Source organism: Schistocerca gregaria, chromosome 8 (assembly GCF_023897955.1).
Source record: "Schistocerca gregaria isolate iqSchGreg1 chromosome 8, iqSchGreg1.2, whole genome shotgun sequence".
Taxonomy (NCBI): domain Eukaryota; kingdom Metazoa; phylum Arthropoda; class Insecta; order Orthoptera; family Acrididae; genus Schistocerca; species Schistocerca gregaria.
This window is the reverse complement of record NC_064927.1, coordinates 181,515,464-181,536,642: the sequence shown is the minus strand read 5'-3', so window position 1 is coordinate 181,536,642 and position 21,179 is coordinate 181,515,464. Positions and strand designations below refer to the sequence as shown.

Below are 21,179 nucleotides of genomic sequence, written 5' to 3'. Positions count from 1 at the left end.
TACAGTCTATATGTATATGACAAAATATGAAACAACAGCTATATCCACCTTCATGTCATTTGAGATACCTGGTCTGACAATAGCTTGTACTGTTAAAATCACCTTTTTATAAAATTTAAATCTTTCCCCCTTGAACTTCCATTCATACGTTTTCACGCGAAAATCTTCCAAGATGATTTTCTTCAAGAGTACCAGAAACCTAGTCTGCAGATTCCTGTAATGATGGGAAAAATTCTATATACACTGTCGTTACACAGCCCTAACTGTTCTCGGATTTTAAGGCTCAATACTTTTTCCATCGAAGGAGAACCACAGGACAGAAGGACAGAAACAACAATTCTCATATATATTGTAAGTTGAGAGAGAGAGAGAGAGAGAGAGAGAGAGAGAGAGAGAGAGAGAATTATATGTTTTAATGCATGTCATTTGGTAAAGCATGTCAACGTGACAAAAAAGAGTAAAATTAGATGAAAAAGTTTTTTATAGAATCTATCTGAATGTATTTCGATAGACAGGAAATTGACAACAGAAAACTAAGTGAGTGGATGTGAAGGAAATAATAATGATTTTTTTGTGGGAAAAAGAAAAAATATTTGCAGTAAAATAGTTATGAAGCATAAGGCTAGTATGAATGCCACCATGCTTTACTGCTGGGTATAGTGTGTGCTTTTGTCTTCCTTCTGATTTATTCACTGTTATTAGAGGGCAACATACGTTTTGAAGTGGACGCAGAAAACCCGTGTAACTTAACATTTTTCCATGGGCAAAGCGTTTTAAAAGGTAGACTTCAGCTTACAAGGCACAAAAAATACTACAAACGAACAGGAACTTTCATGACGTCAGTCTCTCACATATATGCAGAGCCACAAGATTCAACACTAGAACTATATCAATAGATATACATATAGAATCGCTTAGTAGGAAACAGTCTAAATAAAGCCCGAGTGAGAAAATTGTTACAGCTACAACATAAGTGCAATATTCCAGTATCACATTGGCATACTATCACCGAAAGTACTGTTATTGGCCAATTGTTAAGAAATAGACTGTTAAAAACATTAAAGAAACATTTATATGGGAAATGTAGGTTGCTACTTCTTGAACTGTATTTGAATTCCTGGAGCCGATTAAAGATTCACAATGGGACTGATTGAACTTGTTTTCCAGATGTTTTGGTTATTGTGATAACATAGGAAATTCGAGATAGAGAAACAGCTCTTGCGTAAATCTTGTGACAAACTGAATACAGTGCTACCGTTGTTGATTTCTAGTAACATTCGGAGGCATAGCAGGAAAAAGTTCATTTCAGTTTACAATGCGATTTGGTGATAAATCTAGGTGTGTGGAAGGGTGATGCCAAGCCAGAATGTTAATCAAGTGTAAATGAGACTTACAAAGAGCCCTTCTTAAAGATTCTTTAGTATTGATACTGGGTGTGATATTCTCACAGGAGGCTGAAGGAAAGGAAGAAAAAGGTACGTTTCAGAAAGTATCTGTACAGTTTATCACAGATTTGTATAAGCAGATCGAGTGTGTCTCTGAGATGTTCAACAACGATTGGAAGGAGACACTACAGGAAAGAAGTGCTTGAGTACCAATTGAACGTTAAATTCTCGAGAGCATTTATCCAAAAAGAGTCAAAGTACATATCTGCCTCCTCCTATGCGTGCTGACCATGACAACATGGCTGAAGGTTTGCGTGTAAATACAATTTTTGTATCACGCTGATCTCTTGGGAATGTACTGATGGCTGCAACCACCAGGATAGCATTGTTTTCAACTGACTAACATGTTAAGGCGAGCACGTAACATATTTCTTAACATTTGCCATGCCATCTGCAGGTTTGTAATGTTGACTCCATATCTCTTTTCGACCACTGTTTCCCAGCTCCTAACTTGCTACTTTTATTCATGGATGAACAAAGTATAAACAAGAGTTAGACACTCCTATCCTCAACAATATTTTTTCCTAAACAAACACTCGTAAACCGTAAATTCTTTCCCACCTGTGATATTATCTTTCATTATTCTAAACCAAGACCAGTTTGGAGGGCAAAATTGGAAAATGTTCCGAGTTAGCTCCATTCACAAAGACGTTGCTTACAAAATCAGCAAGTCCGGTATTAAAGTCCTTGGTGGAAACACATTATTCGCTAGTAACTTTCATGGCACTGTACAAAATCTGCGAGAACCAGCTACAACGTGTATAAATCTATATTCACCACATTATTTACCACATACTGCTAACACGCAGATCTCATACTTAGGGCACTTATCTAATACTGACAACACCACATCTTTTTTTTTTAAAAAAAAGAAAAAGCATGTGACAATTAACTTTTCATTTCTAAACTAGTCTGTGTCTCCACCCTTTTCAGTCTTTAAAATCATAGTTTGGCAGTGGAAATCGAATTTCGTTCACATTCCAACGATAGTAACGATTGGGATCTCATTGTACACAATGTCCACTTTTCTACAGAGAAGTGTCACTTGCTGTTCTTTCTCCTTCTCAATAAACTGATTGCATTGGTCCCATAAAGCTGCACACTGAAGCAAACGTTGTAGACAACTGTCAAGCGTTTTCACGTACCTGGTCTTTGAGACACTCAATCGGTTAGCTGAGGTGATAGTTTTCAGTTATGACTGCTGCTAAAACAATTCCAGGTTCGATCTTTAGAATTATTTTCTATGTCTATGCGACATATTCAACACTGCACATGTAACTATTGTAAACAGTTCACTCAAATGCAACACTGCAGACGTATACCGCTATTTCAGAGCTACATGTCTTCAGCACATTTTGTTACGACTGCCACCAGTAAATAAAATCAGATTCCGGCCTCAGTGGTGTAGCATCAGCTTCACGGCAGAGCCTGTTTGTATATCTCTGGCTGGGAATGCACTGGATGACACTGAGGACAGTTCTCTGGCAGCTGTCTGAACGGGAACTTTTCTATGTTCTCCACCCCGTCGACGTCTGCTTTGAACTTGTCTACAGAGCTGTTGTCTTCTGTGGCTGCTGATCTAGTTGTTTTCTCTGTGAACACCGACATGTACATCACAGTAGCCAGGACGGAGCCACCTAAAGGACCAGCCCAGTACACCTGTAACAACACACACATGCCGTATAGAGCCTACTGAAATGACCTTGTTTACATGTTCTTATACTAGTGCTCCACCTTTGCAATAACACAAACACACAATGTCCATAACCTGCTGAACACTTCACATAGCAAACCTCCAACCACTCAAACATGTGCTGTGGAGTTTGTTAAATATCCCACCGCGTGGATGCACATCAGCACAAACAAATGGTGTAGAGCTGGCTAAAGCTATTTCTTTAAATGGATACTCACAACCTGATACACTTGGAACAACTCAAACACACGGAATAGTAACTGCTGAAGAGTCTACATTCCACACTTTCAACCAAAACTCGTGGTGCAGAGCTAGCCAGAAGGCACACTCAGTACACATTTAACAACATATACGTATGGTTTGTATGGTTTAGACATTGTTAAAGCAGTAAGCAGTGATTCCCATCCTGGGGGGGGGGGGGTTATTACCCACTGGGATTACCGTAAAATTTTCTGAGAGGGATATGAGCACATTATGACGCCAAAATATTACAAAATCATTTTTTTTTATTTCGCTGAAACATTTATTACACTTTCATCATTAGTCAGTGCTGTATAAAGTTTCCGCTAACTCTATGCATTAACATTTCCGGTTAAAAGGGGTTGGATAAAAATGTGGAAACACCAAAAGACAACATATATCAAGTCTGATATGGTGTAGGAAAACCCGTAGCATTTGAAACAGCTCCAGTCGTCTCAGAATGGATAAGTACAGATCATGTGTGGTCTTCAAGGGAATCTTAAACCATTCTTCGTGAAAACTACTAGGAAGTTCAGGTAACAATGATGAAGGCTCAATAATATTCAAATCTTTTTTTTTTTTTTTTTTTTTTTTTATAGCAGGTAGCCTGCCGTTGTGGCTGTACGGTATAGGCGCTTCAGTCCGAAACCGCGCTGCTGCTACAGTCGCAAGTTCGAATCCTGCCACTGGCATGGATGCGTGTGATGTCCTTAGGATAGTTAGGTTTAAGTAGTTGTAAGTCTAGGGGACTGATGACTTCAGATGTTATGTCCCATAGTGCTCAGAGCCATTTTAATCATCATAGCAAGTGCCACAGCAATGAATTAACTAAAGGAAGGTGTCATTTTCCACCTTTTCTGTTTTAATTTTATTTGCCGCCATCTAGTTTCCGGCTTCCAGGACATTTGCAAGTCATTTTATGGTTCTTCAATAGAAAAGTGTGCCTTAGGTGTGTGTTCTGCGTTTTCTATTAGTGGAACATTAACGCCGTCTTGCTGGTTTAACAGCTTGGAAATGACCTAGACTGCAGAAACTAGATGTGAGCAAATAAAATTAATACGGAAAAGTGGAAAATGTCGTCACCTTTTAATACCGGGATCTGGTGACTGTAATTGCATAGCAAGATGAGACAGTTTATCCTTTTGCTCGCAACACCTGGTCGAAGCGATATGTGTGGACTGGGAACACTGCATCATCATTGGAGAACATTGTACCATAGGATCGACCTGATCAGCCAGACTGCTAACATAATCATTGGCAGTAGCACAACACTGCAGAGTAACCATGGGTACCATGTAGCACCACTATATGGCTGTCCAAATTACCAACAAAGCAAGTTTCACTCTTTTTACATAAACTCGAGAAGCTGGAGACACGCTGAAATAAGGCTCATTCGACTAAATGACTTTTTTTCCCCACTGCTCCAAGTCCAGTCTTATGACTTCAGCACCAAGTTTTCCGGTAACTAGCTTTTCCATCGCACTTTAGTGGTTTGCAATCCCAGATCGCCCTGAAATTCTCTGGTTAGGAAACTCACTTCATACTGTTTTGGTGCTGCTGGGACTAGCAAATGTGGTATTCAGCTCTACAGCAACTTTTGTGGCTGTCTTCCCCTTACCATTGTCACGATCCTCTTCAATGAACGTCTGTTTCGGTTACTCAACACTCTTTCGTCCATGTTGTGATTTGGCAGACGATTTTCTATTTTCCTGCACGCGGTATAACGAATATCGAACACTTCGGCTCCCTTAGCTACGAAAGCACCCACCATACGAACACCAGCTGTTTGCCCACTATCGAATGGACATAGCTCCGATATAATGTACTCTCAAGTACACAGGACATCGTTCCGACCACGAATGACACTTGCAATGTATTGCGGACATTGCAATGGCGGCGTTCGTGTCCAAAACTACAGGCGCAACCACTGTATGTATCCTCCTAATTATGCATGTTTTCTTAATTTGCTCCACCATTCTTCTATTAGGACACCGTATTTCTTGCAATTCAGCAAAGAACTACGTCCACCTACCATCTACCACCCGCTCTCCTTACAACATTTAATTTTTGTCACGTACATGTGTAACTGTATCTTCCACTCCTACTTGTTCTCTAATCCATCTGCTATTTACCTGTCTCTCTCGGTAATTCCCAATATACATTGACCCATCAGTAAAAATATATGATCGTAGCATTCCTGAGGGGCATGAATCAGTACTAGCATGTAAGGTAAGTTGTAGAAAGTTCGACTTTGGTTTATTGGAAGAAGTCTGAGAAATTGTAGCTCATGTATAATGGCTCACGTGTACAAAACACTTGTCAAACCCTTTCTTGAGTACTGCTCGAATGGATGGGATCCGCCCAAGTCCGGTCGTATGAAAACATCGAAGCAATTCAACTCCTAGATTTGTAACAATACCCGAGTATTACGGAAATACTCGGAAATCAAATGAAAATCCTTGGAGAAAAGTAGACACTCTTTTCTTGACACGCTACCGAGAAAGTTGACAGAACATACGGACTACATAATGATCCTTCAGCCACCAATGTACACTATTGGACGAAAAGCATCTGGTCAACTCTATGTAATGCGAAATTGGCCACCAGATGTCACGAGAGACTGACCCGCCAGTATAAATTGCCTCGAGCGCCTCCTCATTACGCATAAATTTCCGTAGTCAGTGGTAAGCTACGCTTGAGATGGTGTAAAAAGCGACAGTGTTGGACAGCGACGAATGATTTAACGAGTCAAAGTATTCCGTGTAGCAATCCCATGGAAGGGATTGGGTTCAAACACCAAATTTCTTCAATAGAATTTTACTCGCAATACGAGAAAGCTGACTTGTATGTCACTCATGTAATACTTCAGACCATTCAGAAGTTGCAACTGGACCACTACCGCTGCGGCAAATGTCTGTTTCGTATTACATCACATACCTCAAGAATATTCTTTCTACCATAGATATTCATTATAGGGCACATTGCTTGGAAAGCGTCGAGAAAGAAAAAAAAATTACTTGATTCGCAATGTCAATGCCCTTCAAAGTACCACCTGTGGTAATATTATTAGGCGAGAAATGTCAATCAGAAAGTTGCGTTATATAAATTCCAAAGTTCTCATAAATTTACACTGCAAATACACAGACGTACACCAAGTCTGTATATAAGGCTTGTTGAAAAAGTAAAGCATTTTGTAATTTCGCAGATTTTATTAGTCCGGAGCGCTTGAGTTTTTTCGTTTTTGTTTCCCAAAAATGCCTGCAAAGTATCTGTACAGTGTTAGCCATATTTAGTCTGTTGTCTGCTGTGAAAAATTTTACATTTTTACCTTATTCATTTCGTATCAAAATGGATCAGAAAATTGTGTCAAATATTTCTTTAAGTTCGGAATAAAATGCAGCGAAGTCTAATAAACATTTCCTGTCGATCTTATACGACTGAAAGGTGGGTTTACAAGTGGCACATGCGTTCCTAAGAAACCCATGATGAAGACCAGCGTCTCGTACGCCCTAGAAAATCATGGAAACAATGGAAGAAATGATTATGAACGAGTGCCGCGTCGTTATCACATCCCCTGATAATGGCACACTGATTTGAGCCATTTCATGAAACATTTTCGGATGTTTTTTGAATTTTGAACAAAAACAGCGGCGAACGCAGTTTGCTAAGGAGTTACTAGATGAAGTCAAAAACAATGCAGAACTTCGTAACAGATTATAAAACATGATTTTGCGGAAGTGGCATCGAAACTAGTGCTTAATCGTTCCAGTCGTCCTAAATCGCTAAGGTTGGTTGGTTGGTTTAACGATTAAAGGGGCCAAACTGCAAAGGTCATCGGTCCCTTGTTTCATAAAAACACAGAGCACAGTGAAACTATCCACCAGTCAGGCGAAGCATTAAAATAAAAATTCCGGGGGAAAAAAGCCCCAAGGTCAATGGTAAGACAACACAGAAAACGGAGCACAGCAACAAAAACAACACAGAGAAGAAAGGCAGAAGGAATTAAAACTGTACAGCAGAGGACTGTGGCTGGCTGATCACGAAAATAATAGGATGAGCCAGCCACTCTGCAACACGTTAAAACCTCCAGCCTAAAAGATTAGGATGGAGTCGAATTACAAGACAAAACGAAGTAAAATATACAGCACAAAAGAGGGTGACGCAATAAAATTAGAGGTACATATAAAAGCCACTTGCTCGAATAAAATTTAAACCACGATCTGCCATAGAGACATCGTCACCTAAAAGAGATGATAAATCACCCTGGAGATTAAAAGCACGCCTGAGAGCGGTTAAAAGAGGACATTCCAACAACAGATGCAGCAGATGACCGTGCGTCAGCCAAGAGTGACCAATGCGGAGCATACACAGAACAACAGAATCCCTGCGAGAGGCCCGCATAGAGGAACCCTACACAGTCGTGGTCTCCGTTACTTGCCGCAGCTTATTAAGTGCAGACAGAGTGCGCCATTCGTCTCCCCACATCCCAAAGACCCGACGGCGCAAAACCTTTCGGAGATCAGTTGCCGGTAGGCCGATCTCCAGCGTCTGTTTGCGGGTAGCCTCTTTGGCTAACTTGTCGGCGAGTTCGTTTCCCGCGATTCCAACGTGTCCCGGCGTCCATATGAACACCACCGAACGACCACGCTGTTCAAGAGCGTGAATGGACACCTGGATGGCACCAAGAATGGTATGGCGTGGGTAGCACTGGTCAAGAGCCTGCAGAGTACTGAGCGAGTCACTGCAAATTACGAAGGACTCTCCAGTGCTGGTACGAATACGCTCAATGGCGCGAAAAATGGCCGTCAGTTCTGCGGTGTAAACACTGCAGCCTTCCGGCAAGGAGCGCTGGTCGACATAGTCCGCATGAGCATAAGCGTAAACCACACGGCCATCAACCATCGAGCCATCGGTATAGATAACCTCCGAGTCATGGTATGCGTCGAGGAGAGCAAGAAATTGGCAGCGCAAGACTGCAGGAGGAACTGAATCCTTTGGCCATCGGGAAAGTTCCAGCCGAAGCTGCGGCCGACGAATACACCAAGGTGGTGTATTTGGGTGGACCTGAAAAGCAGATTGAAGAGGTAAAGACTCGAGTGCACTAAGGAGTGACCGAACACGGATGCCAATGGTATGGCCTGATCGCGGCCGCCGGTGTGGGATATGGACTGCCGCATTATCGAAAAGGAGACGGTACTTAGGGTGGCGGGGCGAACAACGGACGTGGGCAGCGTAGTTGGCTAACTGTTGTTGACGCCGAATGTGGAGCGGAGGAACCCCAGCCTCGGCAAGGAGGCTGTTAACAGGACTGGTGCGGAATGCTGCTGTCGAACCCCACAGTGGTGAATGGGGTCCAGTAGTTGCAACGCTGAGGGCGGCGCTGAGCCATACGCAACACTCCTATAATCCAGTGGGGACAGCACAAGGGCTTTGTAGAGCGGCAGCAGCGTATTACGATCTGCACCCCAAGTTGTGTTGCTGAGGCAGCGGAGGGCATTCAGATGCTGCCAGCACTGACGCTTGAGCTGACGAATATGTGGAAGCCAAGTAAGCTGGGCATCGAACAGCAATCCCAGAAAACGGTAAGAGTCAATAACCTTGGGCATGGCATCCTGAAGATAAAGCTCAGGGTGGGGATGGACAGTTCGACGCCGACAAAAGTGCATAACACAAGTCTTTGCAGGAGAAAATTGAAACCCATGGGCTAGGGCCCACTCCTGCACCATGCGTATGGCTCCCTGCAACCTACGTTCTGCAACATTAATGTTGGAGGAGCTGAAAAAGATGCAGAAATCGTCAGCATATAACGTGGGTGAGACAGACGACCCTACTGCTGCTGCAAGGCCATTAATGGCCACAAGGAAAAGGGGCACGCTCAATACAGAGCCCTGTGTAACGCCATTTTCCTGGATTCGAAGTGAACTATGGGATGTGCCATTTAAAACGCGGAATGTCCGAACAGATAAAAAGTTATGAATAAAAATGGTAGAGAGCCCCGGAGACCCCACCCGTGCAACGTGGCGAGAATATGGTGCTGCCACGTCGTGCCATATGCTCTGGAGAGGTCGAAAAAGACGGAGACGAGGCATTGACGCCTGAAAAAAGCAGTGCGGATTGCAGACTCAAGGAAGACCAAAGTATCGGCGGTGGAACGGCCCTGACGGAAGCCGCTCTAGCATGGAGCCAGAAGACCCCGAGACTCGAGCAGCCAACACAGCCGTCGACTCACCATACGTTCCAGTAGCTTGCACAGAGTATTTGTCAAGCTGATGGGCCGATAGCTATCCACATTAAGCGGGTCCTTACCAGGCTTCAGCACCGGAACGATGGTACTTTCTCGCCACTGCGACGGAAAGACACCGCCGCCCCATATGCGGTTGAAGATGGCAAGAACACATCGCTGACAGTCCGGGGACATGTGTTTGAGCATCTGATTGTGGATGCTATCTGGCCCAGAGGCTGTATCGGGGCACTGTGCCAGGGCGCTTTGGAGTTCCCACAAACTAAACGGGGTCTTATACGCCTCAGAGTGGCGAGAAGCAAAAGAAAGCCGTTTGCATTCCTCCCGGCGTTTTAGCGCGTGAAACGCGAGCGGGTAATCCCTTATGCAGAGGCCCGAACATAGTGCTGTGCGAAATGCTCGGCGATTGCATGGGCATCGGAGGATAGCGCCCCGTTGATGGTAAGCCTTGGGACACCTGTAGAGTGCTGCAATCCAAAGATGCGCCGAATCTTCATCCACACCTGGGAGGGTGAAGTACGGGAACCAATGTTGGAAACGTACCTCTCCCAGTACTCCTGTTTCCGCCTTTTGATGAGCCGCCGGCCCTGAGCACGGAGACGTTTGAATAAAATAAGGTTCTCCAAAGATGGGTACCGCTTATCTCGCTGAAGAGCCCGCCGACGTTCTTTAATGGCTGCAGCGACATCTGGAGACCACCAAGGCACTGACTTTCGCCGGGGGCACCCTAACGAACGAGGAATGGCACGTTCCGCAGCGGAAACAAACGCTGCAGTCAGTGCCCCAACCGCCACATCGATGGTACCGTGGGGGAGAGATTCAACAGCGGCAGCAGAGGAGAACGTGTCACAGTTTGCCTTGCTAAATGCCCATCTAGGCAAGCGTTCATGGGAGCGACGCTGGGGTAGTGAAAGGAAGATGGAAAAATGGTCACTAGCACACAAGTTTTCATGGACTCTCCAGTGGACCGATGGTACAAGCCCTGGGCTGCACAATGATGTTTTAAGGGGCACAGGAGTACTATATACTGAGGTAAGGACATACACGCAGGCTCCACCTGACACACAATTGTAAGTGCTACGGTTGCAGTAATAACCCATGTATCCACGAATGACAGGGGTCCGCATCGCTGGGAACCAGGTTTCCTGGAGGGCAATGGAGAAAGCAGGTGTCTTACTTAGAAGCTGTCATAGCTCAGGGAGATGGCTAAAATAACCGCCACAATTCCACTGGAGGATTATACAAAGCGTGTCCTGCAGGGGCATGAAGGCACAGAAAAAGAAAATTACTTCACAGAGTCACTTGCTGCCTCCGACTGTCTGACTGACGTCGCAACTGCCATCGTTTCTGAGACGGCGAGATCGAGGTCATCAGGGGACGCAAAGAGCTCGACCTCAGAGGCTGAGCTGATAGGAAGCGGTGGCGCGGGAATCACTGGGTCCTTAGGCTTCTTAGAGAGCTTCCTCTTCTCTCTCTTGTCTTTGGGAGGAGGGTTCGCATGCTGGGAGGGCTTTCCTGTCGCATTTACGGGAACAGAGGAAGAGCGTGAAGCCCTTCGACCAGCTGCTGGTGGCTTCCTCAGCCACTGGCTAGCGTCTTGCGAGACACTGGTAAAATCCTTGGAAGGGACTCCCGAAAGGGACCCCTTCCAAACGAATGAGGCCTGAGGAGGCTGTTGCCTCTCCGGCCGAGCAGCCAGAGAATGCTGGTGCTGAGTGGCTGAGGAGCCTGAAGAGGCTGTTGCCTCTCCGGCTGAGCAGCCGGAGGGGGCTGATGCCTCTCCAGCTGAGAGGTGGGGATGGATGTCCCCAGTTGTTCGGGGTTCACTGCTCCCAAATCGGGTGTTTCGGGAGCAGTGGAAAAGAGCGTAGCCCCTACCAGCAGTGGGGCAGGCGTAACTTTACTGTTCTGTGGACCAACTGAGATGGGAGTCTTTGCAGGAACTGGTAGAAGCAGAGTTGCAGCAGCATAGCTCCTCAACATAGATGTGGGGTTAAACCGTTCTAGCTTCTTCCTTGCCTCTTGGTAAGTTAAATGCTCCAGGGTCTTAATTTATTGTATCTTCCGCTCTCTTTTGTAGACTGCACAGTCTGGCGAGCAGGGAGAATGATGCTCCCCACAGTTAACGCAGGTGGGAGCCGGAGCACATGGAGCATTAGGATGTGAAGGTCGTCCACAATCACGACACGTGTGGCTGGCAGTGCATCTGGAGGACATATGTAAGAACTTCCAGCACTCCAAGCATCACATAGGCGGCGAGACATAGGGCTTGACATCGCACCGGTAAATCATGACCTTGACCTTCACAGGCAAGCAGTCACCCTCAAAGGCCAGGATGAAGGCACTGGTAGCGACCTTATTATCCTTGGGCCCCCTAAAGACACGACGGACAAACTGCACACCTCGTCGTGCCAGGTTCTCTCGTAGCTCATCATCAGACTGTAGCAGAAGATCTCTATGAAAGATAATCCCCTAAAGGGGGAAGAATCAGCAATGATCAACGACATGAGGTTGCAGAAGGCAAAGGAAACCACTGCATTAAAGACACGTAACGAGTATCCACAGGACATGTGGCCTGTAGTTGAAGGAGTGTCATGATGATCTCTCCATTGGCAAAAAGATTCCAGAATAGTCCCCCATTCGGATCTCCGGGAGGGGACTGCCAAGGGGGAGGTTACCATGAGAAAAAGATTGAATAATCAACGAAAGGATAACGTTCTACGAGACGGGGCGTGGAATGTCAGAAGCTTGAACGTGGTAGGGAAACTAGAAAATCTGAAAAGGGAAATGCAAAGGCTCAATCTAGATATAGTAGGGGTCAGTGAAGTGAAGGGGAAGGAAGACAAGGATTTCTGGTCAGATGAGTATCGGGTAATATCAACAGCAGCAGAAAATGGTATAACAGGTGTAGGATTCGTTATGAATAGGAAGATAGGGAAGAGGGTGTGTTACTGTGAACAGTTCAGTGACTGGGTTGTTCTAATCAGAATGGACAGCTGACCAACACCGACAACGATAGTTCAGGTATACATGCCGACGTAGCAAACTGAAGATGAACAGATAGAGAAAGTGTATGAGGATATTGAAAGGGTAATGCAGTATGTAAAGGGGGACGAAAATCTAATAGTCATGGGCGACTGGAATGCAGTTGTAGGGGAAGGAGTAGAAGAAAAGGTTACAGGAGAATATGGGCTTGGGACAAGGAATGAAAGAGGAGAAAGACTAATTGAGTTCTGTAACAAGTTTCAGCTAGTAATAGCGAATACCCTGTTCAAGAATCACAAGAGGAGGAGGTATACTTGCAAAAGGTCGGGGATACGGGAAGATTTCAATTAGATTACATCATGGTCGGACAGAGATTCTGAAATCAGATACTGGATTGTAAGGCGTACCCAGGAGCAGATATAGACTCAGATCACAATATGGTAGTGATGAAGAGTAGGCTGAAGTTCAAGACATTAGTCAGGAAGAATCAATACGCAAAGAAGTGGGATACGGAAGTTCTAAGGAATGACGAGATACGTTTGAAGTTCTCTAACGCTATAGATACAGCAATAAGGAATAGCGCAGTAGGCATCACAGTTGAAGAGGAATGGACATCTCTAAAAAGGGCCATCACAGAAGTTGGGAAGGAAAACATAGGTACAAAGAAGGTAGCTGCGAAGAAACCATGGGTAACAGAAGAAATACTTCAGTTGATTGATGAAAGGAGGAAGTACAAACATGTTCCGGGAAAATCAGGAATACAGAAATAAAAGTCGCTGAGGAATGAAATAAACAGGAAGTGCAGGGAAGCTAAGACGAAATGGCTGCAGGGAAAATGTGAAGACATCGAAAAAGATATGATTGTCGGAAGGACAGACTCAGCATACAGGAAAGTCAAAACAACCTTTGGTGACATTAAAAAAAGCAACGGTGGTAACATTAAGAGTACAACGGGAATTCCACTGTTAAATGCAGAGGAGAGAGCAGATAGGTGGAAAGAATACATTGAAAGCATCTATGAGGGTGAAGATTTCTCTGATGTGATAGAAGAAGAAACAGGAGTCGATTTAGAAGAGACAGGGGATCCAGTATTAGAATCGGAATTTAAAAGAGCTTTGGAGGACTTACGGTTAAATAAGGCAGAAAGGATAGATAACATTCCATCAGAATTTCTAAAATCATTAGGGGAAGTGGCAACAAAACGACTATTCACGTTGGTGTGTAGAATATATGAGTCTGGCGACATACCATCTGACTTTCGGAAAAGCATCATCCACACAATTCCAAAGACGGCAAAAGCTGACAAGTGCGAGAATTATCGCACAATCAGCTTAACAGCTCATACATCGAAGCTGCTTACAAGAATAATATACAGAAGAATGGAAAAGAAAATTGAGAATGCGCTAGGTGACGATCAGTTTGGCTTTAGGAAAAGTAAAGGCACGAGAGAGGCAATTCTGACGTTACGGCTAATAATGGAGGCAAGGCTGAAGAAAAATCAAGACACGTTCATAGGATTTGTCGACCCCGAAAAAGCGTTCGAGAATATAAAATGGTGCAAGCTGTTCGAGATTCCGAAAAAAAGAGGTGTAAGCTATAGGGAGAGACGGGTCATATACAATATGTACAACAACCAAGAAGGAAAATAAGAGCGGACGATCAAGAACGAAGTGGTTCTACTAAGAAGGGTGTAAGACAAGGTTGTAGCCTTTCGCCCCTACTCTTCAATCTGTACATCGAGGAAGCAATGTGGGAAATAAAAGAAAGGTTCAGGAGTGGAATTAAAATACAAGGTGAAAGGATATCAATGATACGATTCGCTGATGACATTGCTATCCTGAGTGAAAGTGAAGAAGAATTAAATGATCTGCTGAACGGAATGAACAGTCTAATGAGTACACAGTATGGTTTGAGAGTAAAACAGAGAAAAACGAAGGTAATGAGAAGTAGTAGAAAGGAGAACAGCGAGAAACTTAACATCAGGATTGATGGTCACGAAGTCAATGAAGTTAAGGAATTCTGCTACCTAGGCAGTAAAATAACCAATGACGGACGGAGCACGGAGGACATCAAAAGCAGACTCGCTATGGCAAAAAAAAGCCGTTTCTGCCCAAGTGAAGTAATATCAATTACCGGTCTTAATTTGAGGAACAAATTTCTGAGGATGTACGTCTGGTGTGCAGCATTGTATGGTAGTGAAACATGGACTGCGGGAAAACCGGAACAGAAGAGAATCTAAGCATTTGAGATGTGGTGCTATAGACGAATGTTGAAAATTAGGTGGACTGATAAGGTAAGGAATGAGGAGGTTCTACGCAGAATCGGAGAGGAAAGGAATATGTGGTAAACACTGATAAGGAGAAGGGACAGGATGATAGGACATCTGCTAAGACATTAGGGAATGACTTCCATGGTATTAGAGGGAGCTGTAGAGGGCAAAAACTGTAGAGGAAGACAGAGATTGGAATACGTCAAGCAAATAATTGAGGATGTAGGTTGCAAGTGCTACTCTGAGATGAAGAGGTTAGCACAGGAGAGGAATTCGTGGCGGGCCGCATCAAACCAGTCAGTATACTGATGACCCAAAAAAAAAAGAAGGGGAGTTACCCTAACGGGGATGTCACCGGGCTTCTCACAGGCGAGTATCGCCTGTGACTGTGCAGATGAAACGGCTTGTATCAAAATAGCCCTGTTCCTCATTTTGGAAACAGATGCCACATCCCCAAACTTATCCTCAAGATGGTGAACAAAGAAGAGAAGCTGAGTCCCCAAAAACGGACCCCCATCGGTTCTGCTGCACACAAGGTATCGCGGTGAATACGGCTCCTGTCTGTCCGCAGCCCTACGTTCCTCCCATGGCGCGGCTAGGGAAGGGAACGATTTGGGGTTATATGTCACAGCATTAAATTCTGTCTTAGCACGCTTAGAGACTTGGTCGGTCATTCGACCACCGGATTGAGACTTCACCCGCTTCATTGCGGGGCATCCGCCTCTATGCCACCCACTCCGACCAGGGGCTGTCCCCACGGGCGCCACCCAGCCACAGCAAAGGCCACCTGGCAGGATTGCCGTTACCGGGAGTACTGATGCCCCAGAGAGACGAGCATCTACTCCTCGGCTTACGTGGGGAGGTGTCAGATCAGGCATTGGCAGTACGATCCCTGTGTTGTCAGGGGTTGCTAGAGGGTATATGACGACCCCTCCACAACGGGCTGGCTACCGTGCTGGATTTTGGGTACCATGGGTAGTCCATAGTGATCGTGGGTGCAGATGGTGACGCACTAAGGGCGTAACTTACACAATCCAACAGGTGTGTATGCCCAAAATGAGGGATGGAGGGTGCAGTGACGACTCCAAGACGATAAAGTGTGCCAAGGACTCATGGTGCACTACGTAAGGTGTCCTTCCCCAAAAGGCTCATACTTCTGTTGAATTTGGAAAAATGGAGGTCAAACCCCAATGGGGACCATCACATTAAAGGCCGAAACAGTTGAGATTCCTTTTAGTCGCCTCTTACGACAGGCAGGAATACCGCGGGTCTATTCTAATCCCCGAACCCGCAAGGGGTAAATCGGCAAGACAATGGAAAGCTCGATAAGTGCAGTGCTATTCTTCCTGTGTACTTCAATTCTAATGGTGTAGAGCAACATGAGTTCTTCCCAAAAGGTCAAACAAGCAGTAAAGATTACATATTACGTACGAGTTCACTGTTTGCGTGGAGAAATCTACATAAAACTGTTTTCTTGTGTTTTTCATTACATTAATGCACCTATTCAACCCTCGTAGATTGGACGTGAGTTTTTAATGACGCTCCAGCCTCCATATTCGCCATACTTGGCCCCATGTAACTTTTCTCTCTGTTCCCAAAAATAAAGAAATCCTTAAAGCACACTCGTTTTAGAATTATAGATTACGAACACATCAGAGAGCTAAAAGCAAACCTGAAGACCGTGTTAGAGAAGTATTTACTTGCATAGAAAACATCCCGTCAAAAATGTTTAATATAGAATTGGGATTTTTAATGGGATAGCAATGGAGACTAATAAGTAACATTCTTTGCCGAAAACCAACAAACTTCATCTGAGCCCACATTATAAACACAAAACAACAATTACATAAAATCTATAAATGTATTCCTGGCAGAGTATTTGAAGAATATCTGTCGATTATGAGTATATTCACACATAGGCTAAAGCATCGCAGTAAGGTAAAAACTGAATACATGCTGCACATTTGCAACGAAACAATTTTCGTAACATTAGTACATAAAAAGTCAAGGTGCCTGCGTTAACACATTCATGAAAACATAGATTAAACAAAGTCACCCCACTGCGAATGATGTCACTTATTGCAAAATCGTCCTTCACACTGCACAATAAATCCCTTTTACTGCATGTGACAAAAATTTCTTTGCAACCTTCATACAAAATATACAGATGTTAGTTTCACTGTTACATGATTGCTTAAAATTCTTAGGAGACGTACCCAGTGGCATTCCCAAACACCCTTCCAGAGCGCTGGGGCAAGTGTCCTTGCGGGGTTCATGCTGGCTCCAGTGAAAGGACCCTGCGATGACATTAAATAACGTAATGAGTAAAGTATCACCAAGATGTAACAGTGCACACTAACCAAACTACTATGAAGATGCTGTTACAGCCACTGTAAATCTAATTATTACTCGCCAAAATTTTTTACAATAATAATAATAATAATAATAATAATAATTTCTAATAGCTACCACGATGAAGAGTTCTTAACTTAGTCTGAAATTTCCGCAAAAGGTATAGGTTTTATTCTGGCATTTTTACAAAATGAAGAGATTTGGTTGAGGAATTATTGATTTTTAAATGGATAACAGAGTAATTAATTTAACTGAACAACAGAAATGCCACCAGCATTGATCGCATACTGTCTGCAAGACAACCCTATTACTATACCGGTGACCTTTGCTGCAGGATAATTTCTCTCAGAAGGTGGAAGGAAGAGAGTTAGTGATATTATTAACACACATTTGGAGTAAGGTCGTCAGTGTTAATACAGTCACTATTATCAACACTACTGCAGATGGGGAAAGAACCACTTGTGATATTGTTGGAAGTACCGTCTCAGTATTCTCATGAAATAGTTTAGAGAAATCAAGAAATTATTAAATAATAACTGCAAAATAAGGTACTAAACCACACGTATTTTATCAGTGCGTCAAATAAAGTTCAGTTTCCATTTAGTACACATTCGTCTTAAAATTTTGTGTTTTCAAAGGCAAGGAAATAACATGAGATAACTTTCGGAACGGTAAAATCGTCAGTAACCGTTGCAGTCCTTCACGTAATGCCTCTCATGTACGTTTAGTTGGACGTAAGGCCAGTGAGAGGACTGACCACGTTAGGCAATATGCCCAAACATGGCAGGGAATTTGTGTAACAAATTATTGTATTTCATCGATATTAGACATAAGATTACCCTGAGGTGACAAAAGTCACAGGATACGTCCTAATATCATTTCGTACCTCCATTTGCAGCAACAGCTGGAAGTGGTATGGACTCAAAATGTCTTGGAAGCCTCCAGCAGAAATATTGAGCCATATCTCGATTATGCTCCAAAACATTTATGTGGATCATTCGCTCCAGTCGTCCAGAATGTTCTCAAACCAATCGCAAACAATTGCGGCTTGCTGACCTCGTGCATTTTCTTCCCTGACATGGTGCACTGTGATCCTGTTTGGGAAGATGACGTCCATGAATGGCTGCAAAATGGTCTTCAGGTATCCAAACATTACCATTTACAGTCAATGATCGGTTCAGATTGACCAGAGGACCCACCACCGCTATCGCCATAGTGGACTCACCACCAGCTTGCACAGTGCCTTGTTGACAACTTGGGTTCCTGGCTTTGTGGGATCTGCGTCACGCTCTTACCAACTGAAATCTTGTCTCACCTGACCACTCCACGGTTTTCCAGTCCAACCGATGTGGTCACGAGCCCAGGACAGGTGTCGTACTATTAGCCGAGGTACTCGCGTCGATCGTCTGCTGCCACAGCCCATTAATGCCAAATTTCGCCGCTCTGTCGCCGTACGTCCGAGATTGATTTCTGCGGGGGTGGGACATCTGGTTTGTCTGTTAGCACTGACAACTTTACATAAACGCCGGTGCTCTCGGTCGTTAAGTGAAGGACTTCAGTCACTATGTTGTGCATGGTGAGAGGTAATGCCTAAAATTTTATATTCTCGGCGTACTCTTGACACTGTGCATCTCAGAATACTGGATTCCCTAACGATTTTCGTAATGGGAGGTCTCATGCATCGATCTCCAATTAACATTTTGCGTTCGAAGTGTGTTAATTCCCGTCGTGCGGTCATAATCACGTAGGGCACCTTTTCACACGAATCACCAGAGTACAAATGACATCGCCTCCAATGCAATGCCCTTTCATACCTTGTGTAAGCGATACTACCGCCTGCCGGGCGGAGTGGTCGTGCGGTTCTAGGCGCTACAGTCTGGAGCCGAGCGACCGCTACGGTCGCAGGTTCGAATCCTGCGTCGGGCATTGATGTGTGTGATGTCCTTAGGTTAGTTAGGTTTAATTAGCTCTAAGTTCTAGGCGACTTATGACCTCAGAAGTTAAGTCGCATAGTGCTCAGAGCCATTTGATACTACCGCCATCTGTGTCACTATCCCGTGGCTTGTCACCTCAGTGTATATCTCAGAGTATGAACTTCATTTCGGCATAAACAGCAAGCTACGCCAGCAATAGTTTACGACAACCAGTAAACAGGCAACTGCTGCCACATGAGTGGAAACAGCAGCAGTCTCTGTGGTGGACTCACCGCGGCGATGGAGATGCCGGTGATGTAGGAGCCGAACTTGAGAGGCGTGGAGTCAGAGTTGTGGCAGTTGCGCGCGTCCCACGAGCCGTGGCACAGGAGTATCAGCATCGCCGTCGCCCCCGTCTCCACGAGCAGTGCCTGCGTTGTTGACAGCCCCGCTGCCGGCGTCGTCGTGCAGTCACACACCGCTGAGGACGGCGTCACACTCTGCCGAAACGTCACCGAGCATCAGTATCCATAATGTGTTGCAAAATTACAGGCATCCATTCACTGCTAAACATGTGGAATAACTCTCCGTTAATATGCTACCGGCCCACTAAAAGATAGGAATTGTTATCTAGTAGCACTCTCGTGTGAAATGGAAATTCCTAGAGCATTTCCATATATTCGTCGTAGGCCTCTGAGGCAACAACCAGTAGCTGTACTACACTTTTAGTAACGGATAAAACTGTTTTTCTGTCTACTTTTCCCATTCTTAAAAATACTTATAGAAAAGTAACAGTTATGAATTAAATAGTCATGTGTAACGACATGAGTGTTTCGAGAGTATAGTTGCCGTAAAGCATTTCCAATAAAGTCACTGCAGACCTCCGAGTTTTAGCGACCATTACTTGCGTTGTTTCCTCGATTGCCTGAACATTGTCGCCTGTGACCGAGATAAGTGGTCTTGCTTCCCGATCAGCATCACTCACATCTGTGCAGCGTTGGTCCAGTTGTCGGCGCCATTTCGCTTCGACTGGACGCGACATTACATTTGGTCCACATACAGCAAGAATTTCATGAAGAATTTGAATGCATTTCAGATGTTTTACCCACAAGATGCGTACTGTCCTGCCTACTTCAGCTGTGGAATACGTTTCCACTTGCTGTCCCATTTCACACTAACTGCGATGCACCTGTTATCCTTACCGTAGCAGATCTGTGTCTGCAGGACCACCGGAGCATGTACTCTCTTCTGACAGTGCGCGACTCTTGGTTTGCTGTGCTCTTAGCGTGAGACGACGACTGTACTGTCTGCGAAAACCATTCCGACACGCTGAGCAGAGGCTCATCGCAGCAAACGTAAAGGCACCTCTACATATATGTGGTGTCATTTCTTTCGGACATGTGGTAGCTCTAGGTTCCAGACCCGCTCCGATACAAATTTTCACCAGTTATCATTGCTTTAGTTTAAAGTTAATGATACTGGGGAAGCTGGACCCGCCAGGGTAGCCGAGAGAGCTAACGCGGTGCTTCCTGGACTCGGGTAGGCGCGCCGGCCCCGGATGGAATCCGCCCGGCGGATTAACGACGAGGGCCTGTGTGCCGGCCAGCCTGGATGTGGTTTTTAGGCGGTTTTCCACATCCCACTAGGTGAATACCGGGCTGGTCCCCGCGTTCCGCCTCAGTTACACGCGTCGCAGACATTTGACACACGTCTGCACTATTTCACGATTTACACTAGACGCAGAGAGTTGGGGTACACTGATTCCGTCCTGTCGGGTATAGGGTGCTGGCAGGAAGGGCATCCGGCCATCCCTGCAACTAACATTGCCAATTCCGTTTTAACCTCGCCGACCCTGCGATCGCTGTGGGACTTTGGCATAAGTGAAAGAAAGAAAGAAAGAAAGAAAACAATATTGGGGAAGCTAATGAATATAATCGGCGTGGTGACGGTACTCACGACTCCAGAGAGTGCTGCACCTCAATCGATAAGCTGCGCTCGAAATACTCGTAACGCAGCAGCTGTATGAATGGGCACAACGAAC

At 44.8% G+C, this 21,179-nt stretch overlaps 1 protein-coding gene across 7 annotated transcripts in view; it reads right to left on the bottom strand.

Moving 5' to 3' along the window:
- Positions 1-2,313: 2,313 nt before the first annotated feature.
- The window catches only part of LOC126284496 (aquaporin AQPAn.G-like), a 91,963-nt gene continuing 73,097 nt past the window's right edge, over positions 2,314-21,179 (bottom strand). For 4 of the 7 annotated variants that reach the window (XM_049983460.1, XM_049983461.1, XM_049983467.1 and 1 more), the window contains 3 exons: positions 19,432-19,638; positions 17,090-17,170; positions 2,314-3,104 (listed from right to left, as the gene is read on the bottom strand). In XM_049983460.1, coding sequence (XP_049839417.1) covers positions 2,862-3,104; positions 17,090-17,170; positions 19,432-19,638 — 531 coding nt within the window. In that variant the 3' untranslated portion in view covers positions 2,314-2,861. The remainder of the gene's footprint in view (positions 3,105-17,089; positions 17,171-19,431; positions 19,639-21,179) is intronic. The other 3 variants (XM_049983463.1, XM_049983464.1, XM_049983466.1) reach the window with 1 other exon arrangement.